Source organism: Hyperolius riggenbachi, chromosome 5 (genome assembly GCF_040937935.1).
Source record: "Hyperolius riggenbachi isolate aHypRig1 chromosome 5, aHypRig1.pri, whole genome shotgun sequence".
NCBI lineage: Eukaryota > Metazoa > Chordata > Amphibia > Anura > Hyperoliidae > Hyperolius > Hyperolius riggenbachi.
Genome location: NC_090650.1, coordinates 338693089 through 338720525, shown reverse-complemented (window position 1 = coordinate 338720525; position 27437 = coordinate 338693089). Strand labels below are relative to the sequence as shown.

The window sequence follows — 27437 nt, the reverse complement described above, 5'->3', positions numbered from 1 at the left end:
TAAGGGGACACGAACACAAACAACTCTACAATTTAAAACACATACATATAGGAGGTACATTTGTGCCAAGCAAAGTGCACTATAAATGATTATTAATCTCACAGCTTTGTACCTCTTATGAACAGGTTTTGGATTAGCAAATCTCTTAATTAACCCATTAACAGTTTAAATAAAGTTATCTTGTTTGAGACTGCTTTTGACCTCAGTCGGCAGAACTCGCTGTGCTGTAAATTCTTGGAATGCGTTCATCTATCTCTACTAGCAGAAAATATAGAAACTGAAAGCAGAAGTCCTCTGTTATTGTCTGCCACTGCCCCCTAGTGACAACAAGTGAACATAAATACACAATACAGCAGTACTAATAAGAAATATGGAAATTTAACACATAAAAAATGTGCTAAAATTAATTGGCCGGGTGCATTTGCAAACCGCTAAATTGGCTGCTAAAGGGTTAAGGATTTACAAAGTTTGCTTTATTCTTGTCAAAAGCACATCCTGAAAAGGACACAAATCAACAATTATCAGTAGCAAACAGGACATCTCAGGGTCAGCAATAGACAATAGCGACTAGGTAGCTAAAAAAAAGCAAATGCTAAAACTAATAGAATACTTACACTACTTACAACACAGTCCACCTCTATATAGCAATCAGCATCTAAAGGACTTCAGACAGTTGATACTAAAACATAACTTTGAATTGGCAATATACAGACTCCATATATTATAATTCATATGAGGCTTTAAAAACAATTAATCTTGGTGCATGCAGATTTTCAGTCAAAATGTTTAAGGTGTACACTTCCGAGTCTGGCGTGGGCAGATGAGCCATCGGGCACTGATTGCCACATGTTGTGGCCTCAGACTGGGAACCACCTGATTTGTCAATTCTATAATCCAACTCTTATGACACTTTTGCCCCCTGTGGGTTATTATCTTGAAGTGGTGCTTTTGTGTATACCTCTAAGGAAGCGGCCTTAGTAGCTGCAAAAGCACACATCAGGTGTTTCATTGACTAAAAATCTGGATGCACCAAGATAAATTGTTTTTAAAGCGTCACATGAATTTTAATATCAAGAAGTTTTAAATCAGGATGATACCATTTATTGGCTAACTAAAAAAGAATAAAAATAAGCAAGCTTTCGGCCTTGCAGCCTTCGTCGGGCTTATATCCTGTTAGTTTGCAAACTGGTGGTACAGACAGCTTATATACATGCAACATCAAAAGGGAAAACAGATTTATTTTTCAAGCATAAATACATGTACACAGGGGCATAGCAATAGGGGGTGCAGGGGTAGCAACCGCATCTGGGCCCTTGGGCCAAAGGGGCCCCGAAGGGCCCTCCCTCAACTACATTATTAGCTCTCTATTGGTCCTGTGCTCATAATTATCACTTCTATAGATACTGTGAATGGTGGTAATCACTAACAAGCTGTTCCCCATCCCCTTCTTGCACCTCTGACACTGTAGTTGCCATTGGCAGGTTTTGGTGCGCAGTGGTAATTGTTATGTATAGAGTGCTTGGGGGGCCCCACTGTAAAACTTGCATCAGGGCCCACAGCATCTTAGCTACGCCACTGCATGTACATACCCTACTGCTACTACTGAATTTTAATATATTGACTGTAAATTGCCAACTAAAAGTTATGTTTTAGTATCATTCACTATTTAGTATCCTAAAAATGCCAGTGGTATGAATGTTGTTGTAGTTCTTAACCATTCAGTAACTAAGAGTAAGTCACTAGAAAAAAAAAGTCTCTCTTTTGACTCCATTAAAATACATCTAAGCCTCGCCACAGCTACAAGGCAACACAAACTAAGGTGAAGCTCTAGTTAAGTTGTATAGCAGTCTTACAGGAGCTGCCTTCAATTCCCATACACATATACTGAAACCATTTGGTTCCAGACTTAGTATTTTACTGCTGGCCTCCTTATGACTAACTATAGGTCAAGGAATATGTCACTGTGCCCCAAGTGTCATGGTGGGTTCACTCTACACCAGTCTTTCTCAACCTTTTTACCCTGGAGGAACCCTGCAAATATTTTTGGATCTCAAGGAACCCCTGCAAATCATTTTTTGATCTCAGGGAACCCTGTATTTATTTTTGCAAGAGGCATGGACTTTAAAAGTACTGCAGGTGCGGCTCATTATTATTCTGACCCCCAATTTAGTGCTTTTTTCTGATATCCCCTATTTTAGTGTGCTTTATCATACTTCCCAGATGAAGAGGGAAAATTCCAAAGAACCCCTGCAGAGTACTCAAGGAACCCTGGTTGAGAAAGCCTGCTCTACACAAATACAAAGCAGGCAGCCTAGTTTTACCTGGCAAGAAATGGGTTTTGTAGCTGATAGTATAGTCAGAATACCTAAGTACCCTCGACAGCCAATAGCACAGCACTACAGTAGCCACACATGTAGAGCAGAATTAGTAGCTTAGCTAATTTAAGTTTCATTGTTGTAGGCGTTAACCTTTTAAATCTGAAGTAAAGCCTTAAGAAATACTTTGCTAAAGCAAATAGAATATATATTTACTGCCTCTGTTATTATGGAATAATTGTTCATGTCAGAACTGGATATCTTACTTTGAACAAAGGTTTGCTCAAGATCAATCTAAATAACAGCAGCAGTAAGAACAAAATTCCAACGTGTAAATCATCTTAATCAAATAATAGTTAACAGTGCCACTCCAGTGTTGCTCGGATACCTCATTATCCTATTCGAGTTTGGTCGAATTCGGATAGTAAACTATCCGAATTCACTCGAAGTTCAATATCCGATGTAATCGAATATCCGATTCGACCTCGGATATCCGACGTCACTATCCGAGTCTGTATTCGAGTAAAATATTCGAGCTGGCCTTAAATAGCTTGTAAAACTTGTTTGGAGGTCAATGATGCATGAAACCACCTTTTTTATGAAGAAAAACATCAAGTGATTAGGTGATGATGTAGTAGTTATAAAAAAGGTATCAAAAATAGTTAAATAACTTCATGAAAAGTGTTTGCATGAGAAGGTGTGTCCAAAATGGATGTTGGAAGTCTTCATTTACGTCGTCTTTTTCTTCTTCTCCTATATCTTCTTTCTTCTTCTATATCTTCTTCTTTTTCTTCTTCTTCTATATCTTCTTCTTCTATATCTTCTTCTTCTATATCTTCTTCTTCTTCTATATCTTCGATATCTTCTTCTTCTTCTTCTTCTTCTTCTATATCTTCTTCTTCTTCTATATCTTCTTCTTCTATATCTTCTTTTTCTTCTATATCTTCTTTCTTCTTCTATATCTTCTTTTTCTTCTTCATCTTCTTTTTCTTCTTCATCTTCTTTTTATTCTATATCTTCTTTTTCTTCTATATCTTCTTTTTCTTCTATATCTTCTTTTTCTTCTTCATCTTCTTTTTCTTCTTCATCTTCTTTTTCTTCTTCATCTTCTTTTTCTTCTTCATCTTCTTCTTCTATATCTTCTTTTTCTTCTATATCTTCTTTTTCTTCTTCATCTTCTTTTTCTTCTTCATCTTCTTCTTCTATATCTTCTTCTTCTATATCTTCTTCTTCTATATCTTCTGCATCTTCTTCTATATCTTCTTCTTCTTCTTCTTCATCTTCTTCTATATCTTCTTTTTCTATATCTTCTTCTTCTATATCTTCTTTATCTTCTTCTATATCTTCTTCTTCTATATCTTCTTCTTCTTCTTCCTCTTCTTCTCTATCATTATATTATGTGTCTTGGTTTTACTTTCTTTTCTAATATTTTTTTTTTAATTCATTTGTGGAAATATTTTATTTTAATAACACCATAGTTATATTTGTGTTGATGGCATAATAGGTAGGTAGTGGCACATTGCAAGCCACAGCACCTTTTTCTGTGTACCCTGGCCGTGGTAAAACACATACATCAGCAGGAGGAGGAAGTAGTTGCAGCTATTGTAGTGTGGTGGTAATAGCTGGTAGGAGAGTGGGTGGCAGCAGAAAATAGTTCTTCTTCTGTTCTCCCTGGCAGTGGTAGCAGCACACAGACAGCAGAAGCTCAATGCAGCTACAGGAGGAGGAGTAATGTGTGTCAGGCAGTGTGATGTGACTGACATAATAGGCCCTGGTTCCTAGTGGTTGTACCAGGGCCGTAAACGAACATCATGAGGTTCCAGACAGCGGTCGTGAAGCCCACATTGTGTCCAATACACAATTGGGACAGCACAGTTTTCAACCCGGACACCTCTAAAATAAGTACAATTTTTTTTTTTTCAAATTAATGCAGCTATTGTTGAGCGTAATAGCTGGTGGCGCTTGGGCATCAGCACCTCGTAATGTGTTCCCTGGCAGTGGAGAGGAGACACAGACAGCAGGAGGAAATATAACAGCAGGCAGCATGAGGAGGATAAGTGTGTGTGGCAGACTGGCATTTGGCAGCAGGCAGGAGGGCAGGCAGCGAGACATAGTAGGCCCTGGGTCCTAGCGGTGGTTCCAGGGCCGTAAATACACAGCATGAGGTTCCAGACAGCGGTCATGAAGCCCACATTGTGTCCAATACACAATTGGGACAGCACAGTTTTCAACCCGGACACCTCTAAAATAAGTACAATTTTTTTATTTATTTTTTTCAAATTAATGCAGCTATTGTTGAGCGTAATAGCTGGTGGCGCTTGGGCAGCAGCACCTTGTAATGTGTTCCCTGGCAGTGGAGACACAGACAGCAGGATGAAATATAACAGCAGCAGCAGCAGCAGGTGTATGTGTGTGTGCCAGTCGTCACTTCATGTACCCCTCTCGCCGACAACAGGGGCCATGAATTCGCCTTCCACCCAAGCCTGGTTCATTTTGAGAAACGTCAGTCTGTCCACAGACTTGTGAGACAGACGAGATCGCTTCTCAGTGACGACTCCACCGGCTGCACTGAAGCAACGCTCTGACAGTACGCTGGAAGGGGGGCAGGAGAGCACTTCCAGGGCGTACTGCGCAAGCTCGCTCCAGATCGGCAGGTGCTTGACCCAATACTCCATGGGATCAACAGGGGCCACGCTGTCAAGCCTGCTGAAGGACCCCATGTAGTCAGCCACCATGCGGGTCAAGCGCTGCCTGTGACTGGAGAAGGATGCTGCTGCAGGCACCTCCTCTCTAGTCCTTGGCAGCTCTACACTCATGTAGAGCTCTTGGGTCAGAGACAGCAGGTCTGTGGTGCGCGAGCGCTTGCTGCTGGTGGATGCAGGCACCTGCTGCTGCCTCTGTGCTGGCTGGACAGTGGGGGTGGATGGCTCAGGGAAGGCTTCCTCCAAGCGCTCAACAAGGGACAGCTGCAAATCCCTCATTTGTTGCGCACAGTATCCTCCTGCAGGCAGGAACTGGCTGAGCTTCCCCTTCAGACGTGGGTCCAGCATCATGCAGATCCAGATGTCCTCCCTCTGTTTCATCTGGATCACCCTTGGGTCCTTGCGCAGGCACCTCAGCATGTGCGCTGCCATTGGTACCAGTCTGGCCACGTCTGTTGGCACATCATCGGCAGCCCCAGAGCCGACATTGCTGTCCTCCTCTGCCTCCTCCACCTCATCCTCTCTTCACCCCCGCACCAGTCCAGCTGTGCTCTGCTGCTCCCCCTCATCAGCAGCAAGGTCAGGGACCTCCACCAACTCCGAGCCCTCCTCCTCAGAGGTGGCCTGTGAAGCTGCCTGCAGTTCCTGCTGGTCCAAGGCTGCCGCTCCCTCTTCCACCAGTGCATACAGGGCCCTGTCCAGCACACACACCAAGGGGACCCACTCGCACACCATTGCATGGTCCCTGCTCACCATGTTGGTGGCCTGCAGGAAGGGTGCCAGGACTGAGCACACCTGCTGCATGTGCCCCCAGTCCTCGGTGGAGATGATGGACGGGAGGTTGGTGGCGGCACGCCCAGTTGCAGTGAGGGAGGCAACTGTTGCTCGTGCAACGTACTGGCTGACAGCCTGCCTCTGTTTAACCAGACGCTCCAACATCGCCAGGGTGGAGTTCCAGCGAGTTGGAACATCGAGCATGAGCCGCTGCTGTGGCCGGTGCAGCACCTTCTGCACCTCTTCCAGGCTCGCTATGGCTGCAGGCGAGTGCCGGAAGTGACGCACAACCTTCCTTGCCACCTCAAGGAGTCGGTCCATCCCCTGGTAGGTCCACAGGAACTTTTGGACTACCAGGTTCAGGACGTGCACCAGGCAGGGGATGTGGGTCAGGTCTCCCCTGCTGATGGTAGCGACCAGGTTTGCCCCATTGTCGGACACCACCTCTCCGACTCTGAGGCCTCTGGGGGTCAGCCAATTCCTCTCCTGCTCTCGGAGTTTGGCCAGGACGTGGTTCGCCGTCAGTTTGGTCTTCCCCAGGCTGACCAATTCCAGCAGCGCTTGGCAGTGGCGGGGCTTCACGCTGCTGCTGAGGCGGGGGGTTTGGGCTGGTGTGGCGGAGGATGGAAACGGATCAGAGGAACCTGCTGCTGTTCCGCTGACCCTGCATGGTGGCACCATCCACTGCGTTGTTGGTGCTGCTGCTGCTCTGACAGTGCCCGATGCTGCTCCCCCCTCCTCACCCCCTTCCACCAAGCTGACCCAATGCGCGGTGAAGGACAGATAGCGGCCTGTCCCAAACCGGCTGCTCCACGAGTCCATGGTGACGTGGACCCGTTGACCCACCGCGTGCTCCAGCCCTCTCCCGACATTGGCCATCACAGAGCGGTGAAGTGCAGGGATGGCCGTGCGTGCAAAATAATGTCGGCTGGGGATTGGCCAATCGGGGGCTGCACACATCAGGAGCGCACGCATGTCGCTCCCCTCCTGCACAAGGGAATAAGGCAGGAGTTGGGAGCACATGGCCCGTGCCAGCAAGCCGTTCAGCTGACGCACGCGACGGCTGCTGGGAGGCAGAACCCTGACCACCCCCTGGAAGGTGTCGCTGAGCAGGGTCTGGCGAGGTCTTTTGCTGGCACGGGAAGCAGTGGAGGGAGCAGAGGAGGCCACTGAGGACTGGTTGCCAGAACAGGCCTCAGTGTTGGCGGCAGGAGTTGCAGAGGGAGGAGGAGCAGTGCGTTGCTGACGCACTCCTGCTGCCAACGGCTTCGCAGTGGTGGCGGGTCTGCCACTGCCAGCTTCCTTCAACTTCACGAACTCCTCATGCTCGTGAAAGTGTTTCCCTGCAAGGTGGTTGACCAGAGAGGTGGTGCCAAACGCAGAGGGCTCCTTCCCTCTGCTGAGCTGCTTGTGGCACTGGTTGCAGGTGGCATACTTGCACTCCAAATATGGAAGGGTGAAAAAATTCCATATTGGGGAGGTGAAGTTGCCCCTTCGGCTGGAAGGTGCTGCTGCCGCTGGTCTCCCTGTGGTGGTTGGGGGGAGGGGGGTTTCTTGGTGCGGCTGGTGGTGGCACTGGCAGAACTCGTCTCCTGATCAGCACGCTGTGTGGCCTGCATACCACGCCCACTTGTGATCCTGCCCATGCCTGCGATGCTGGTCCTTCTAGCAAGGCCCGCAGACGCATCCTCCTCCTCCTCCTCAGAGCTGATGACATCCCCACTCCTAGGACCTGGCAACCAGTCTTTGTCCTTCACAATGTCATCATCATCCTCCCCCTCCACAAACATGTCCTGCTGGGATCCCTCAAACTCCCCTTCTGCATGCATGGGCGGATGGACAGTCACCACTGTCTGACTGTCCAAAGCATCATCCCCCAAAGTGCCCATCAGCATTTCTTCCTCCTCCATTGCCAATTCTGCCGCAACAGCACTCCATAGCCCCACTGTGCTTGGGGATAAGAAGGTGCTGAGTGACAGGGTGCTGGTGTCGCCCGCTGGGGCTGGAGAACTGCACTCCTCCTCCTGCTCCCCAGGCAGTGCTGGGCGGCTGCTGCTGCTCTTGCGAACAGGAGTGGTGGCGGGGGTGGAGGACTCGGTTCCAGAGCTAATGGTGGTCTGCTCATCCACCATCAGTTCCACCACAGCGTCTGCGTCCTTCTCGTCAATAGGACGGCTACGACCTGGCGGTGGGAGGAACATCTGGGCCACACGCTGCTGCTGCTGCTGTGTCTCTGCAGCGTGACTCCCAGCTGTTGGGCGGCCAAGGCGTCCACGGCCAGTGGCTAATGGCGGAATAGCCACTGGTGCAGATGCAGAACTGCGCATGGTGGTGGTGGCGCGGCTGCCACGCCCACGACCTCCTCTCTTGGCGATGCCCTTGCTGCCCTTGCTGCCCCTGCCCAGACCGCGGCTGCCAGTGCCATACATTGTATATTTTTAATATTATACAAATGAAAAAAAAAACGTATGTATGTAGGCGGGTGGGACAAGTGGGGTACTTTAATGGGGTGGGACTGGTGGTGGTGGGTGTGTGAGGTGACGAACAGGTGTACTCTACAGCAGAGATCGGTGTAGCGCTAACGAGAGAGTGCGCACTGCGCACACAAAGACCCTAGCTGACGTTGACTGACGGTGTCCCTATACACAGACTACAGTTAAAGTCAGCAAATACACAATAGAAGTAATATATAAACAATAGGACAGGTGTAGCACTAACGAGAGGGTGCGGACAGTGCAGACGTGCACTGCGCACACAAAGACCCTAGGTAACGCGGTGACGGACGGTACCTATACACAGACTAGAGTACAGTACACTACAGTACTACTAACTAAACAATAGAAGAATCTAGCTAAATAATACAACAGGTGTGACTAGATTACAGAGAGCAGATACAGCAGGACAGGTATAGCAGTAAAGCTGGGCCTTGCTAACTATAAAATAGTACAATATCTATCTAACACAGAAGTAGTACAGTAAGGACAGGTGAGAGCACAGGTGAGGTGAGGTAACTAGAGACTAGAGCAAGAGCACAGAGCAGGGCAGGCACAGGGCCTAGCTGCTGGCTGCAGGCCTGCAGCAGCAGCACCAGTGACAGACTCTCCCTCCCTAGTCCCTAATCACACAACCTAAACTGCCTAAAATACAATCTATCTACAATACAAAGCAATACAGTTGAAGATCAAGTGTTGGAGTGTAAAAACGCTAGGTTTAGAACAATAGCAATGCACTTGCACACAGACAAAAAGCACTGGAGCAGTTCTCTCAGTACAATCAGTCAGTAAGTCGCAAGCAGGACGAGTGAGGCAAGATGGCGTCCGCTATTTATAGAGGGGGGCTTGGCCAGGCTCCCCCTCTGTGATTGGCTACAGTCAGAGGGCTTGGAGCCCTCTGATTCGCTTGTGAGGACTCGAGGTGACGTCTGTCGTGACGCTATCCGAGCTCGTGACGCTATCCGAGCTCGGATAGCTAGGATATCTCCGGATAGCTGCTTGCTATCCGAGTGCGCTTGGATAGCACAGCCCGGATAGTTAATACTATTCGAGCTCGGTATTCGAGCTCGAATAGTGAAAAAAGAGCTAGGATATCCGAGTAACTCGGATATCCTAGCTCAGATGAGCATCACTGTGCCACACCATTCCTGTCAGCAGTAAGTACAAACAATCATCAATCGCTTGATCTTGAAGTGTATCCGAAGCAGATGAAAATAAAAAATGATGAAGACCTTCCTTAACCTGCTGGGCGGTCTGGGCTCAGCTCGTCCAGTACCGCCGGAGCCTGCCGCTCAGGCCCTGCTGGGCCGATTTGGCTCAAATAAAAAGCAGCACACGCAGCCGGCACTTTGCCAGCCGCGTGTGCTGCCTGATCGCCGCCGCTCTGCGGCGATCCGCCGTGAGCAGCGGCGAAAGAGGGTCCCCCCAGCCGCCTGAGCCCAGCGTAGCCGGAACAAAAAGTTCCGGCCAGCGCTAAGGGCTGGATCGGAGGCGGCTGACGTCAGGACGTCGGCTGACGTCGATGACGTCACTCCGCTCGTCGCTATGGCGACGATGTAAGCAAAACAAGGAAGGCTGCTCATTGCGGCCTTCCTTGTTTATTCTGGGCGCCGGAGGCGATCGGAAGAACGCCTCCGGAGCGCCCTCTAGTGGGCTTTCATGCAGCCAACTTTCAGTTGGCTGCATGAAATAGTTTTTTTTTATTAAAAAAAAACCCTCCCGCAGCCTCCCTGGCGATCTTAATAGAACGCCAGGCAGGTTAAGGACCAGAGACCGCTGGTACAAAAACTGGGCTTACCGACGACACGCCGCACGGACCTGCTGCTACCACGCCGTTCTCCTGTCACTGAAGCTCACTCACTCTGCCATCGCTATGACAGCAGAGCTCTGTGACCCGGTCAGAAGCTGATTTCATGAGATTAGCTCACAGTGAACACACGGCCAGGAGCCAATGAAATCAGCTCCAGACTGGCTCATGGAGCTTTGCTGTCATACCGACAGCAGGGCGGGTGAGTTGCAGCGGCAGGAGAGCGGCGCAATCGGCAGTAACAGTGGGTCTATAGGGTGAGCGAAATACGGAACTTGAAATCTACGCCTCAGGCTTAAGAGGACAAAAAAGCATGTAGAATTCAACTACGCTTGCCCAGAAAAGGTTAAAGTACTGTATTTATTTACAAAAGCAGTTAAAATAAAGGTTAAATATAATTTATTTGCAACACTTTTTGTTAATGTTGCATATGTTGGACCATGTCTTAAATCTTATGCGAAACATTCATGCACATGTACTCCCAAAACTCCCGAAAGAAGCCTTCCAGCCTCTGGGCAGCTGGAAGCTCCCATACACCATAGCCCATTTGCAATTAACTAGTTCTCTCCTAGGTGACATTTTCTCACTTTATTAATAAAATGACTTTTAAACCACCAGCAAGCAAGAAAATACTCAAATTCATTTTAATAGCACTCACCTACTGCTGAAAATTTATTTTTAAACTTTTACCAGCCAAATAAAGTAAAACCTAAACTTTTGTTTGGTTTAACCACTTCACAACTGAGGGATTTTACCCCTTGAGCACCAGAGCAATTTTCACCTTTCAGCGCTCCTTCCATTCATTCGTCTATAACTTTATTATTACTTATCGCAATGAAATGAACTATATCTTGTTTTTTTCACCACCAATTAGGCTTTCTTTAGGTGGGACATTATGCTAATAATTATTTTATTCTAAATGTGTTTTAATGGGAAAATAGGAAAAAAATGTAGGAAAAAAAAACTTTTTTTTTCAGTTTTCGGCCATTATATAATTTAAATAATGCATGCTACTGTAATTAAAATCCATGAAATGCATTTGCCCATTTGTTCCAGTTATTACACCGTTTAAATTGTGTCCCTATCACAATGTTTGGCGCCAATATTTTATTTGGAAATAAAGGTGCATTTTTTCAGTTTTGCGTCCATCCCTAATTACAAGCCCATAGTTTATAAAGTAACAGTGTTGTACCCTCTTAACATAAATATTTAAAGAGTTCAGTCCCTAAGGTAACTATTTATGTTTTTTTTTTTTAATATTGTCATTTTTTTTCTTTTTATTACAAAAAAAATAAATAAATTGGGGAGTGTGGGAGGTATTGAGTTAATTTATAGTGTAAAAATATGTATTTGTATATGAAAAATGTTTTGGATGTAGTTTTACTATTTGGCCACAAGATGACCACAGTAATTTTTTGTAAATGCGTCCTGTAAGCGTAGGAAGTACGCTTACAGGAAGTTCAATGAGGCTGGGAAACTTTTTTTTTTCACAATGAGCGCGCTGCTTCTCATAGAAGCAGCCGATCATTTCTGCAGGGCTGAGATGAACGAACGGGAACAATTTTTCCCGTTCATTGATCTCCGGGCGAGTGGCCGGCGGCATGCACGAGCACAGGAGAGCGGACAGCGGCGGGAGGTGCGTATATCTACGCTCCTGGTGGGCAAAGGGTGTTAAAAGGAGCATAGATATACGCACCCGTGGTGGTAAAGTGGTTAAACCTTCGTTTGTCTGCACTAGGCAGACAGATTTGCCAGCAGAGGTTTAGAGTGCACAGCAGTTGTCAAACAAAATATTTAGTTTGAAACCGCTAACAGGTTAAAGAGAAAATTAAAAATGATCTCCTAGGTGTAAACTCAGGAGAAAAGTGAATTGCATATGGGCCTGTATCTCTGTGGGGCATGGTTTCCTGAGATCATTAGAAATCATCTTTTGCACACAGATATGGTGCAGAGGCCTCTGGTTCACAGGACAATGAAAGTCAGAATAAAACTGAATGAAAGGAAAAGCTTGCTGACATTATTTACTCAGGAGTCCAAGAGCCACAAGGACTGTTCCTTGATGTGAAGGATTGAATTTACTATTGATATAATCTGAATTGTTTATCATGCTCAGTTTATACATTAAACACTAGAATAATATCTGTAAACAGTTGATAGGGCTTCCTATAATATAATGTGTGGTGGTTATCTCTCTGTGTGCAGTTTTGTTTCTCATTCAGGCCATGATTAGTTCCTAACCATCAAAATCTTCTGATTTAGATCTCTTCAATGGAGACAAATCTGAAGACAATAGAGGAGGAGAACAAACTCATAGAGCAGAGCAATGAAAGTCTTTTGAAAGAGTTGGCTGGTCTGAGCCAAGCCCTTATTTCAAGTCTTGCTGATATACAGCTTCCACAACTGGTAAGGCTATATAGTTTGCCATGGTGAAACATTATCCACTTATGGGATGATTCCTACATTTAATCACACACATAAGTGTTGGGGGAACATAGACGTAACAGTTAATGGATCTACTAAACTATCTGAATAAACAGTGGATTAGACTTAGTGCTTTATACTTGGGCTCTGGGTTTAATCCCAACCAAAGACATGAAGTTTGTAGGGTTTCCCTATATTTGTGTAGGGCATTTTTGAATGATCCATTTTCTTACACAGTCGTGAAAACATACAGTACATGGATTTACTACCCTAGTAAGTTATATGGACATTGACAAAAGACAAGGGCCCATATGCAATTAATGTTTTCTCATGAGTTTTCTCCTAGGAGATAATTTTTTAAAATTTTTCAGCACTTTGCAACTGAAAAAGTACCAAAAGGTAGGTGAAAAAGTACTATCAAAATTATTTTGAGTATTTTCTTCCTTGCTGGTGCTTTAAAAGGCATTTTATTGACAATTATGAAAATATTAACTTGGAGAAAACACAGGAGAAAAAGTAAAGTGCATATGGCCTAGGGAAACATGTAAACATTCTTCTGTAAAGCTCTGAGTACTATGTTTAGGCTATATGAATGGAGGAGATGGCAGCTAATTATAGCAAGGTTGCTATAGATGGATACAAAAATGTGAACATTACAAAGTGTAGGTGAGTGTTGATCATACTACTTTCCTTCATCTGCACTAATTAGAGAGCTTGTGTAAATGCTTTTTCTCTTATGGAATATTGCATTCTATGATAAACTTGCACTGTTATTTTGACAGCAACAAACACTTGTAATAATTTACTTAAGAGTCACCTAATAAAATGTACTGCAGCTTCATGGCCTGAGTGAGAATCTAAACCTGTAATTAATAAGCTAACTTTATCTAGCACACAAATGACAATTTTGTTTGAAAAGAAATATACTTTAGTTATGTTTCATGTGCAGAATATGCTGTCTGGCCCATCCATGAACCTTACCTATTACTAAGTTAGCGACAACCTGCAGCACGCTCAGTAAAAATGGGCGTGGTCATGTTCCAGGGGTGTGGTTATGGGTAGGACCAAATGTACCATAAATAACAGTGGTAGAACTTAAAGACAATGGGCTTGCCCAGCAAAACCTTGGTTGAAGCCTCCCACCCAGGTGATGAGTGTCAGTGACAGATTGTAACCTGTCTGTCACTGACACTCACTGTGGCTCACTGGCTGCTGGCACCACCCAGAAGAGGACTCGTCTCCAGCTGCAGGTTACAGAAGGAGCAGGAGGCAACTAGCACACAGGCAGAGGCAGGAGAGGTGGTTAACTTCTGGTTCTGCCAGACTAGGTCTGAAAATGGCAGAAGATGGCCGGAGGCAAGAACTGGGGCTGACTGATGGCAAAGCCATTTTTCCCGGTCTGGCTGCGGCAGCCATATGTGAGCAGGGGGTGGAGCTATTCACAACCCCTGCCTTTAAAGCTAAAATCCACGCCAAGTAATTGGGCAGGTGGTAGTGACATTGTTGATGATGATGTGAAGCCTATAGCAGCAGCATCTCCAATGAGAGGAGGAGGCTGACTGCTGAACGGTGAGGACTGCTCACAAGATGGCACCAGAGTCTCTTGAATCGGGATCCTCTGCCACCATGATAAGCAAGACAAAACACATTCAGGGCATTTGTGTGGGCGCTCTGAAACATGAAATTACAAGCACAAATCAAACAGACACCCTAGCGATGCGCCTGCCACTACACATCAGTTCTTGGCTCTGATGAAACTTAATGTCTAAGTCTATCAGTTTATGACAGACACTAAAAAATCCCAGCATATTTTTGGATTTTAATCATAAACCAAAGTCCCATAATACTCACAGAAACACAAGAAAATACAATCAGAAACGGAATCCAGGACCCTTGTGTTGCCAATTGTTAACCACGATGTCCATATATAAAGTAGGAAATCTAGTCTCTGTAGAAAGCCAAAATGTTCATCTTTTACATCAACATCACATAAATGGGAGGTGACAAATAGCCCACTTAATGTTACCCATTCCTGCTGCCTCTGTTCTCAAATGTAAGATGCCACAACTACCGAGTCCACAAAACATACACTCTAAAACAAGTACAGAAATTGAATGAAAAAAAAATTCAAGGCCGCCTTTATGATAACATAGGGAGTTACAGTAAAACACAAGTTATTACAGATTTGAATTTATTTACACAGGTCACAATCACTGTAGTGAAATTGCACCAAATTAGACCAACTACTTTTGCCTGTGGCACATACCGAACAACATCCCAAAATGTAAATGAAATGTCACTGACTAATCTTCTTCATGCCTTTTTGCCTTATTCTCAGATTTCCCATGAACCTGCTCAGTTGCTTTGTTTGTTTCCTAATTGATGCAGCATTAAAAGCTGTTATCCAGAAATAGTAGACATGTTAGCAACTTAAAGGGACTCCGAGCTCATCTAAAAAATAAAAGTTGTACTCACCCGGGGCTTTTTCCAGCCCAGTGCTGGTCGGGAGGTCCCACGACGGCGTCCTGGCTCCTCTCCTACTCCCCGCTCCGGAATGGCTGACCGGCCGCAGCCCGGGTGACACTCGACCGAGTGTCAGGCTGCTCCTTCCGCGTATGACGCGGCTGACGTCACACGCCGGCCGCCTCGCATCATCACGGCGGCCCGCGTGAAAGTACTGCGCATGCGCAAGTAAAATGCGCATGCGCGGTACTGCCACGCCGGCCGCCGTGATGACGCGAGGCAGCGGGCTTGTGACGTCAGCCGCGTCATACGCAGAAGGAGCAGCCCGACACTCGGCTGAGTGTCGCCCGGGCTGCGGCTGGTCAGCCATTACGGAGCAGGGAATAGGAGAGGAGTCAGAACGTCGTCGTGGAACCTCCCGACCAGCACTGGGCTGGAAAAAGCCCCGGGTGAGTACAACTTTTATTTTTTAGATGAGCTCGGAGTCCCTTTAAATTCTAGTGTAAAGAATAGAATTCTTAAAATAAGATTTAACTGTTTATATTTGAGACCTTGGCCCATATGCAATTAACTTTTTCTTCTGAGTTTTCTTCTAAGAGATAATTTTTTAACTTCTTTTTTTAAATTAACTTTTCAGCAAATAAAAAGTACCAAAAAGTAGGTGAAAAAGTACTATGACAATTATTTTTGGTATGATATTTTCTTGCTGGCTGGTGGCTTAAAAGGCATTTTATTGACAAGTTGTGAAAATATCACCTAAGAGAAAACTAAGGCGAAAAAAGCAAATTGCATACGAACCCATCCCTCAGAGGGCCTTATCTTTCCCCATCTAGGCACACAGGATGTAAACATGGTAACTGACTCTATTCTGCGCTTACGTGCCTACAACTTTTATACACACAATTTCCATATACTTGACCTTCCACTGCTATATTCCTCATTTATGAAAATTGAGCTTCTGGCCACTAGAGAGCAACCAGAGAAAAGAAACAGATGGAATATTCAGTTTAAAAAGGGAAGAAATAGTCTGCCCAACTTTCGCTTCTTCTGTTAGATGATGTTAGATGATTCTTAAAAATAAAGGAAGTCTGCAGTGGTAAAAGGCAGTACATATTTAAAATTGTTATCTGTAATGATTGTTTCAGGAAGCAGTTTTGGAACAATTGCTGTATAAACATGCTTTTTGGCTCCCACCCAAGCAGCATATTCAGCTCTATAGAGAAAAGGGGGATGTGGATGCATGTAGTGATCTGCCTCCACCTGCGGCAGTGCATAACAATAGTGATTGGGTAGGATTTTCCAGCATGACCACTCACTAATGAATTGCCAGTGAGCACAACTACACTTTTGCCAAACCACCTCTGATGCCTGCCAACAATTCATTAGCAATCAAACATATTGGAAAATTGTGCATTATGCCTTTGTGTTGGAATACCTGGCTAATGGTAGGGAGAATGTTTCAGACACCGGAATCATAAAAACAAGAGTACATTATAAGGAAAGACATAGTGATTGGTTTTTATTATCGTTCTATTTATTTATCTGTTTTTTTTTTAGTATATTTAAGTATTCTTAATTTTTCATATAGTTTTAACCAAGACTATCTGAAATATAATTTTTTTTTCTGAAACTACGCCTGCTGGCCTGTTTTTTTTTTAAATTCTAGAACAAAGTATTGTTTTATTTATAGCAAAACCTTCTGAAACGTTTAATATTTTTTACTACAGCAGTAAAGCAATGGCACACCTCTACCTTGTAAAATTGGCACACATAAATCAAATCTATTAAAACATTTACATTACACTAAATAAAAATATTAAAGCAGACCTAAACTCAGAACTTCCCCTCTGCTCTAGAAGATAAGCAACAGTATAATAACATTTAAAGAAAAATCTTACTTTGTTACAGCTGATATAAATCCTGCAATTAATCTGCAGTGTTTCTAAGGCCTGGTGCACACCAGAGGAGTTTTTCTGAGGCTAAGTTCACAGTGGGACGTTAAAGTCGCACGTTAAAACAGCATTTAACGCAGAATAACTCACTGCAATGAAAAATCAATGCCCCATTCACAGTGCACACGTTACGTTAGTGACTAACGCTGCACGTTAAGTAAAAGTACTGCATGCAGTGCGTTATACACGTTATTAGCTGCGTTGGACTGTTTGCACATGCTCAGTAATGACTTGGATGCATACTTTTCATTGCCTGTATTTTTTACTGTATCTGCTGTATGCGACGGTAACGCTGCGTTGCCACTTTTTGGGCGCGTTGCGTTGTAAGCTTGTGGTGCGACTTTAACGTGGCATCAAAACGCAACGTCCCACTGTGAATCTAGCCTCAGCGTTTTGAGTTTTTAAATCTGCTGCTAATGTTATCCTATGTGTCTGTGCACACTGGAGCAATGAGGTTTTGTAAAAACCCCATAACATTACATTGGGAAGAGCTTTTGAAACCTCTAGCAAAACGCTAGGTTTCAAAAGCTCTTCCCAATGTAATGCTATGAGGTTTTTTACAAAACCTCATTGCTCCAGTGTGCACAGACACATAGGATAACATTAGCAGCAGATTTAAAAACTCAAAATGCTCAGAAAAACTCCTCTGGTGTGCACCAGGCCTAATTCCTACTTTCATGGAAGCAGATGTAGGGTTAACATGCTGTGTTTACAAATTAGCTGCACTGCTGAGGCTGCTGAGATTCCTAAGCTGACACAGCTGATAGATCAAATTACACTTGTGATTAGCCACACATGAGAGGGAATTTTTCCCTCCGTCTTGTGCAAGAGTTCAGGTCCACTTTAAGTTTTAGATGTTTTTTTTCTCTACTCTATACCATATTAACTTGTCTTAACACTGGGATGCAATAGGCTCTATTCACAAAACCATGTGTGGTAACTCTTTTTTGGGTGAAAAATTACCTCTAGTGATAATTCACTAAAAATAGTGAAAATAGTGAGTATTCACTAAACATTTACCAAGTGTAATAAATGTTTGATAAAAGTGCGGTAAAACAGGTGATAAAACAGGTGATAAAACTGTCAGTAATATGTACGGAAATAAAGCTTTTTTGACCACTATAGGGCAGCCCATATGCTTGCCACCCATTACACAAAGACGACCCAGGAAAGCCTGTCACATTTAAAGTGGGACCTCAACTCTTGCGTAGGACAGAATGAAAACATATATAAATGCCCCCCGTATGTATATAATTTAGCCTGTCTAATTCCCCCTCATCTGTGAATAATCACAACTGTAATTTGAGCTCTCAGCTGTGCCAGCTGGCTGCCTCAGCAGAGCAGCTAATTTGTAAACACAGAATGTTAACCCTATGTCTGCTTCCATGAAAGCAGGAAGTACATACACTGGAGATTTTTTGTTAGATTTGTATCAGCTGTAACAAATTTTTTTTCTTTAAAGGTTATTATGCTGTTGCTTATCTTTTAGAGCAGAGATGAATTTCCTCCTCTGCATCTATAAAATCATCTAAAAGACTGTACGAGGTGTGAAAGTGTGCCTTGAGATTAGACACACTAGTCTTTTTTGCCTTCTATGTAAAAATGACAAACTCAAGCAAAGAAAGCTCAAAAGGCTCCACCCTGAAGGCCAAAAGCAGAGAAGTGATAATTATCACCTACCATTTGTAGGTGATAAAAAAAAATCCTTAATTAACACCAACTTTTCAATTGAGAATTTTAAAATGGAGATACATTTTGAGGTAATTACCACACTTTTACCTCACTTTTACCGCATGAGGTAATTTAGGGAGAAAAAAAATCAAAATGGAGATATTTTCGTCGGTGTTTATCACTACCCAATTTAACTCATGCAGTAACTCATTGTGAATAGAGCCCATTGTCTCACTATACATGCATCATGTGATATATTTATCCTAACCTTTTTTTCCCCCTTCATTTAGGAACCAATCAGTGAACATAACTTTGAAGCCTATGTAAATACTCTCACGGAGATGTACAGCAATATGGAGCGGGATTATTCCCCAGAATGTAAAGCACTCTTGGAAAATATAAAACAGGCAGTGAAGGGTATTCACGTATAGTATGCAAAAACCTACTGGGTGCCGCCATAGAGCTATAAAGAAAACTCCATCTGTATCACGCTGGAGTATATCTACCAGCACACTGGATATTGTGGAATGATGTGCTGCATTAGCTACACCAACACTGCACTATATACTTTCCCAGTGGTCATAAAATGAAAACAGAAACAAGTGACTGTTGGAACTGACAACACACTTTAAAAAAAGTGTATTTCAATGTACTTATTTCAACTCATTTTTTTCTGTATTGCACTTTTTTGTATAGTGAATGTAAAAAAAGGTGTTTGCAACTATTTTTTATAAATTGTATTTATTTCAGATTGAAGGAAGTTTTGTTCATAATTTTTGAGACTTTTTTTGTTTTGTTAGGCTTACCATATTTTTACAAATATCTTTTTTATGAGTTATTTTCCGAGTGGATTTTAAACAGATTTAATGAATGGTGATTCTGTAAATAACAAAGAAAAAAAACTGAAGTGAAAAGAGTACTACAGCGATAAAAAAAGGGGGAGACAAGGGTCATTGTTGTTATATTTTTGGTACTATTGACCGACCGTTTCCCTTAACTCCTTAATTTTCATTTTTCAAGTAGCATTGCTGCAACATGAGATCAGGGATTAAAAATACCAGATAGCCACCTATATAAAGATTTTTCTTATTTCATTTTTCTTGGTTATTTTACGATGATGCTAGCAATAATAATTAGTAGCATATAACCTAGTGTTGTTTATTGTAATGTATATTATTTATTTATGTCATAAATAGTGGATTTCTTGCTAGCACTTGAATATTTCAAAAAAGTGATACCTCATGGCCTTTAGAAAATAGAGAATTATGAAAGAAAAAAAATTCTACCAACTTTTTTGTTTCTGGGATTTTTTTATGCTTTAGTAGCATTGTCTGATAACATTTCAGTCTTCTTCCACATAAGGTGGCAATCTTATCTTAATCCTATAGAACTCAATAATGGAATATGACATGTTTCATCAAGTTCTTTATGGTAGGTTATTTATTTGTGTTAATATAGTTGTTTTCTAATATCAGTGACCTTCTTAGATTGTAAATAAGGGCTGGTGCACATTGGCTCCTTTCTTTGGTGTCTCCTTTTATTTATGCTAAATTATTATAGGAGAAATGAAAGAAGGAGTAGGCCTTCCTGTGAGAATAATGATCTCTCTGCAGAAATAGAACCTTGCTCTCATTATTAGCAGCCAGATATTGGAAAATGGATACATCATTTTCAAAAGAGTGGATGCGTAAGATGTCAATACAAAAGAAGAAATAATAATGCAAACGTATAATAATGCAAACGTATATTATAGGGTAAGGAAGGAATGGAGGATGTTGGTGCCATAAAAAGTAACATAGGAGCAGGGCCTGAACTCTTATAAAGCCAGAGCTTTTGCTTTTAACCCATTAGAAGCTTCAGTAGAGTTATCTCATTTTAGATAAGTGCACTGCTTTTGTTTTGACCACAGTTGGCAGAACTCATTGTGCTGTAAATTCTTGGAATGTTTTGATCTCTCTCTCTGCTAGCAGAAAATATTGAAACTGAAAGCAGAAGTCCACTGTTATTGTCTCTCATCGCCCCCTAGTGACAAGTGGCCACAAATACACATTACAGCAGTACTAATTAGAAGCAGGAAAATGTAACAAGTAAGAAATAAAAACAATGTGCTAAAACAAATTGGCCTGATGCACTTGCAAGCCTCTAAATAAATTGTCTTCTAAAGGGTTAAAGGATATCTGAAGTGAGAGACTTATGGAGGCTGCCATATTTATTTCCTTTTAAACAATACCAGTTGCCTGGCAATCTTGATGATTTTTCATGCATCGGTTGCATCTAAATCACACAAACTAAATCCAGTCAAACTTCAGTCAAACACTTGATCTGCATGCTTGTTCAGGGGCCATGGCTAAACGTATGAGAGGCAGATGATCAGCAGGGCAGCCAGACAACTTGCATTGTTTAAAAGGAAATAAATATGGCAGCATTCACATCACATTCCTCTCGTTTCAGGCATCGTTTGACAACAGACAAGGAAGTTTTGTACCTTTAATAGATTCAATGTATTTTTTCACCACTTCACTGAATGGATTGTCTTCACAGTTGCCTGATTCAGACTTATTTGTTTTCACCTTGGTTCGACCTGATGCAAATCCCATTTTCGGCAACATTAAGCCTTATGCTTTGAATGCATCCTTAGATAATGTACACAGTCAGCTAGGCAGCCCTAAAAACTGCAACTATCTAGATGATACAGAAGATCAGGGTCAAGTGCAGGCACCTTTCTGCCGGCCCCACACAGTAGACAACTAAGAGTTTATGCAAATGACATCTCACGATATACTATTTTGCTTGTTGGTGTGTACCACTACCCAATGCCAATTCTACTTTTATCTTTGGCTAAAAACGAAAATCACAGTCTCCTCCCATGAGAGCCAAAATATAATTTGTCATCAAAGTCATTATCCATTCCTGCTAATAGAATTAACAGGATCCAACAATTACTGACTAATGTCTATAGTTTCTTACGTTGATGCCCTAACTATCATGTCTGAATGCCAATGTGTACAGAAGGCTTACATTTCTACAGAGAGTTAAGTACTTTCAGAGGTCTTGGTGCTCAATATATTCAAAGCTAGAGTACCAAGAGATTGTACAGCATTGTTTGGGAACTACCAGTGGTAGTTCTGTCATTTTTCTTGGTCCTCAAAAGGTGCAGATCACAGCATCATGAACTTCCAGTTTGAAAGTATGGGACCCTATAAGCAGATTCTGAGACCCTGATGGGGAAATATAAGATTGCTTTACTAATAGAACTGCTTCTTCCTTCTTTAATTCTAGATCCATTACTCAAAAATGTTAGACCAAACTATTTATCTTCTATGTGAATAAAATAACCCACAAAATGCCAAGGTTCAGAGAGCCAGCATTATCATTGATAATTGTGTATAAATACTAAGCTGAAAGAAGCAAGAACAGTTAAAATATGGTTATAGTGGTTTTCCTTGTATTTTTCCTGCATACTATATTTTTGCAAGATGATGTAAAACACCAGCTAAACTGCCTTGTGTATGCACTTTTATCGTGCATATGTGCCTCAGTGTAAATCATTTAGCTCAACAAATGTTTTCTTTACTTTGTCTTTACTGTTTGAAGTACTTTATTTCGATTTGATGGGTGCCCTTGAACTTCTTCCTAGAATCAGAAAAGGCTGAATCATAACTACTAAAATATATAGAGAAAAGCTGCACAGAAAGATAACTTGGAGGCAGGGACATGCTACAGCCAGTTCTCTCGTGATGACTAGCTAGCAGCCGGAATCCTAACTTATAATAATGTACAGTTAGTGCCACCAGCAGAATAAAAACGTTTAGGCTTAGCAAATAAAAGGTAACTTTCCAATTAATAATATGTGCCATGATATGATAGCTAAATATCTGTACAAGTTTTATTTAGCAGAACATAATAAATGACTTCCTAAACACATTTTTTAGGAAATAAACTAGAAGTGAATTAATTAAAAATTAATTAATTAATATTTTTAAAACATTTCTAATACTTTCCCAGTGATATATTAAAACATAAACTTTTCTTTAGCGTAGCACTCCATAATTAATCAATCAAGTATCTCCCATGAGCACAAGGCCTCTCTATAGCACAAGTACTGCTTAGCAAGCATAATCTTCCAGTGCTTAAAGCAAACTTACACTCAGTCAGCTTCACAAAATCCTTCTGTTTTTAGTTCATGCGAGCAACCAAGCTGGTGACAAAGGTGACAGGACAGAGCACCAGAAATCACTTCACCACCTCACTGATATCCTCCTGATCAGGACAAAAGGCCAGTGCAAACTTGTGACTTAAAGGATGCCCGTGGTAAAAAAAAATCAGCAATAAAAACATTATGCACTACAGCATAGTCCTTTTCCTCCAGCATTCTACCCCCCAAACTAGGCCCCAACTAGTACTGGTCGGAACCTTTGAACTGGAACTGATATGCCCTGTGCATGCCAAGTAGCTACATTATTGCCTCTCTGTTTGCATGCCTGGCTGTGTTCCCATTTGCTCTCCTATATCTGCCCACTTGCTTAAATGAAGCGGGCAGAAAGTAGCTACTGTGCACATGCGGTTCATATCTGTTTCAGCTCAAATGTCCCGATAAGTACTTGTCAGGGCCTAGTACGGGGGGGGGGGGGGGGTGTTGGGCGGGGGGGATGCCAGGGAAACAGAGCCTTACATGGGGAATCTGCTTACGCTGTATAGCAGGGGATACCAACCTGCATGTAAGTTCATACCGGTTTTATTGTCATTTTTCTTTTTACCTTGGATATGACTAAACGTTTTATCGCAAAGGCCAGCATCTGATTTTTACAGTAACATGTTTTCAGTTTTGATATGACTGACATTACTTTTTGCACAAATACTTAGCACTAAGTTTGATACTGGAAATAAGTATGCAGCTAGTATAAAACATGTTGTGCAGAGTTTTGTTTATTTTGGAGGGGAAGTGAAAGGTGTACTTAATAAAATGTACTCAATAAAACCATAAAGGATAACCTATATAACTAGTCATTAAACAAAACTGACAATTAACATGTTGGTAAAATTAGACTTTAAAGTAAACCAGAGATCAATATATATAAAGAATCAATACTTACCCGGGGCTTGCTCCAGCCCCATAAGCATGTGTGAGTCCCACGCCATCCTCCCACAGCCTGCTGTTCAGTCACAATCAGCCCCGGCAACTGGCTCAGTCCCGTCAGTCTGGGTCTACTGCGCATGCATGGGAGGTCCGCACATGTGCAGAAAACCCAGACTGGACCCGTCAGCCTGTTTACGGGGCTGATCGCGGCTGAACAGCAGACTGTGGGAGGACGGCGAGGGACTCACATGTGCTTATAGGGCTGGAGCAAGCCCCGGGTAAGTATGGAATCTTTTTATATATTGATCTCTAGTACACTTTAAATAGTTTTAGAAGGTTAACACAAGGTGCTTCCTCATGCCATTAATTACTTTACCTACAACAGGAATTTTATATGCTAAAGACTTAGAACCTGTGATGGTACATTTATCTGGAAACTTTAACCACTACCTAAGTTAGGTTTAACAGAGGTTGACACTTATAGGCATACGACTGTGAATAGAAGTGCTGGAATAACTTTAGATTTTTTTTGGCCAACAACCAGCTAACACATATTAAAATAGATGGTGAAACATCTATACCAGCCTTTCTCAACCTTTTTTAGGCTGAGGAACCCCTAAAAAATTTTTTAAATCTCGGGGAACCCCTGCATGAAAATGATGCCGAGAAGCATCGCCATTATGACTGCAAACTTAAAACGTTTAACAATTTGCATTCTATCACCACTAATGTCATATAAATTATGTACAAACAGTATAAGAATAAAAAAAAAATTACCTTACCTCACTAGTGTGAAACCTGTGCTTGCTTGTTCTTGCACAAAGCATCAATTCGTGGTCGAACCTTGGATATGCAAACACGCATTTCATCTTCAACGGAAAGAAGTCTATTTCTGGCCTTACTTTTGATGCATGTCAGACAGGAGAAAGCTTGCTCACACATGTAAGATGTTGAGAATTGAAGCAAAATGTTCACTGCCTTTGTATGAATTTCAGGATACTCCTCTTTTATAGAAATCCAGAACTTGTCTAGTGGCAGCTCAGTGAATCTCAATTTTAGCGTACGATCACATCGTAACTCACAAAATTCCTCCTCTTCTCTCAAAGAAAAGTTCACAGGATGAGCACACTCTTCAGAAAAGGGGTCTCTCACCCAGTCATACTGTTGTGTTGAGAGTGAAGGAAAGTAATGTTCCATTTTGTTCTGCAAGTCTTCCAGATGTTTTTCAATAAGATTAGAAACTTGATGATATCCTTCTTCACTTTCAAGTCCACTCAGCAGTGGAAACATTTTCAGATTTCCATTAGCAACATGATTTTTCCAAAGACTCAGTTTCCTTTGAAACCCAAGAATTTTGTCACTTGAAGTCAGAATGTTTTCCCTTGGCCCTTGAAGGGACTTATTCAAGTGGTTCAGGTGCTGAAAAATGTCTGCCAAGTAGGCCAGTTTTTGAAGCCACTCTCCATCCTCAAAACACCCAGAAAAATGTGCGTTGCTAATTTGCTGAAAGTATTCTTGCAATTCACTTTTAAGCTCAAATACCCGGTTGAGAACTCTTCCTCTGCTTAGCCACCTTATTTCAGTATGAAGCAGGAGATTTACATGTTCTTTGTCCATGTCTTCACACAGTTTTTTAAACATTCTTGAATGAAGTGGTCTTTGTTTTATAAAGTTAACCATTTTTGTGACATCATCCAGTACTTTTTTCATTTCTTCTCCAAGAGATTTTGACACCAGGACCTCCCTGTGAAGAAAGCAGTGTGTTGTGACAACACTCAGATTTTCCTTCCTGACAAGTGAAGCAAACCCTCTCATTGAGCCAACCATTGATGGTGCGCCGTCTGTACATATTCCAACACAGTTTGTCCAAGACAGACCTTTTTCTTCTAGATAAGAAGTTAAAATATTAAATATATCTTGGCCTTTACTCGTTTCAGGCAGCTCTTTGCAGCAGAAAAAGTTTTCTTGAATTTCTCCATCATTTACAAACCTTACAAATGACATAATATGGCACTTACTGGTGATATCTGTGGATTCATCCACCTGCATAGCAAAGCTGCTAGTTTTCAGCTGACTAGACAGCACTTCCTCAGCATCACGTGACATGTCATCGATGCGCCGACTTATCGTGCTGTCTGACAGTGGAACCTTTTCAATTTCTCGTGCAGCATCTTCACCAAGCATTTTGCTCACTATAATTTTACATGCTGGCATAATGACATTCTCTGCAATGGTGTGACTTTTTCTTTTCTGGGCAAGAAGCTCTGCCACCAAGTAACTTGCTTCCTGCGCCTTTTCACTCACTGTGACTTTCTTAACAAAGGCTTGACTCTGCTTGCTTTGAGACTGCAATAGCCGTTTAAAATATGCTGTAGTTTTGCTTGTCAAATGGCTATGATGGGTAGTAAAGTGCCTCTTCAGTTTTGCTGGAACCATTGCAGCATTGGCAAGTTTTTTGCCACAGACTATGCACCATGGAACAGGGCAGGTTGGATCACCAATCCAAGTAAATCCTAGTGATAGGTAGCTTTCATTATAAAGACGGACTTTTTTGCTGTCCTTGTTTTCACAGTGTACTGCTGCTTCATCATCAGAAGCCTGATCAGTGCTTTCTGTACTAGGCCCAGGCCTACTGTCACCTTCCTCCATCTCACACCTCTTCCTCACAAAGCGCCACATTGGTCCCCCACTCATCCTTTTCAAGATTTTCAAGAAAATCTAAACATAAAACAGAAGAAAATAGTGGAAGTATAAACAAAGATGTCCACTAAATCCACTTAATGTTTCATCCTAACTTACTAGAAATGACATCAGGCTACCCAGAGATGATCCCTGCATGAAACGCAGGAATCACCCTCATATATGCAATGCACAAATCTACTTCCATGCAGCTATTATCAACCATATGAAATGAAGTAATTACCCCATGTAATATGTTGTGAGATAATTGGTACATTTGCTATGGGGGTTGAATGTAGCGTTTTATATGTGGGGTTGCTGCACATATAAATTGCTCCAATCTACTACCATAGCAAATGCAGTAATTATCTCACATAATAAGTGCATTAATCACCCCCGTATACAAGTGGCAATCTCCCCACATATAAATTGACCCAATCTACTACCATAGCAAATCCAGTAATCATCTCACATAGTAAGTGCATTAATCACCCCCGTATACAAGTGGCAATCACCCCACATATAAATTGACCCAATCTACTACCATAGCAAATGCAGTAATCATCTCACATAATAAGTGCATTAATCACCCCCGTATACAAGTGGCAATCACCCCATATATAAATTGCCCCAATCTACTAACATAGCAAATGCAATAATCATCTCACATAATAAATGCATTTCTCACCCCCAAATACAATGTGGCAATCACCCCAAGTATAACCCCAAGTAACCAAACAGGCATAGAGGTGTAGGCTGGAATAGGACCCCCCAATATAAGTAACTAAACAGGCATATAGATGTAGGCTGGAACAGGGACCCCCAATATAACAGGCATAGAGGTGCAGGCTGGAACAGGGACCCCCAATATAACAGGCATAGAGGTGCAGGCTGGAACAGGGACCACCAATATAACAGGCAGAGATGTAGGTTGGAACAGGGACCCCCAATATAACAGGCATAGAGGTGCAGGCTGGAACAGGGACCCCCAATATAACAGGCATAGAGGTGCAGGCTGGAACAGGGACCCCCAATATAACAGGCATAGAGGTGCAGGCTGGAACAGGGACCCCCAATATAACAG

General features: G+C 42.6%; 2 protein-coding genes across 9 annotated transcripts in view; one reads left to right on the top strand and one right to left on the bottom strand.

The window, feature by feature from the left end:
- ST18 (ST18 C2H2C-type zinc finger transcription factor) overlaps positions 1-19225 on the top strand; it is a 336354-nt gene extending 317129 nt beyond the window's left edge. For 5 of the 8 annotated variants that reach the window (XM_068234755.1, XM_068234752.1, XM_068234750.1 and 2 more), the window contains 2 exons: positions 12350-12493; positions 18888-19225. In XM_068234755.1, coding sequence (XP_068090856.1) covers positions 12350-12493; positions 18888-19028 — 285 coding nt within the window. In that variant the 3' untranslated portion in view covers positions 19029-19225. Of the gene's footprint in view, positions 1-12349; positions 12494-18887 lie in introns of those variants that run through there. The other 3 variants (XM_068234754.1, XM_068234757.1, XM_068234756.1) reach the window with 3 other exon arrangements.
- Positions 19226-24460: 5235 nt separating this feature from the next.
- LOC137519417 (zinc finger BED domain-containing protein 5-like) lies at positions 24461-26323 on the bottom strand. The gene has a single exon (XM_068238372.1). It carries the CDS (start codon positions 26321-26323, stop codon positions 24461-24463), a length of 1863 nt encoding a protein of 620 aa, XP_068094473.1.
- Between the last annotated feature and the right edge of the window lie 1114 nt (positions 26324-27437).

Excerpts from the sequence above, each read along its gene's own strand:
- LOC137519417 (XM_068238372.1), bottom strand. The coding sequence starts at position 26,323 with ATGGAGGAAGGTGACAGTAGGCCTGGGCCTAGTACAGAAAGCACTGAT.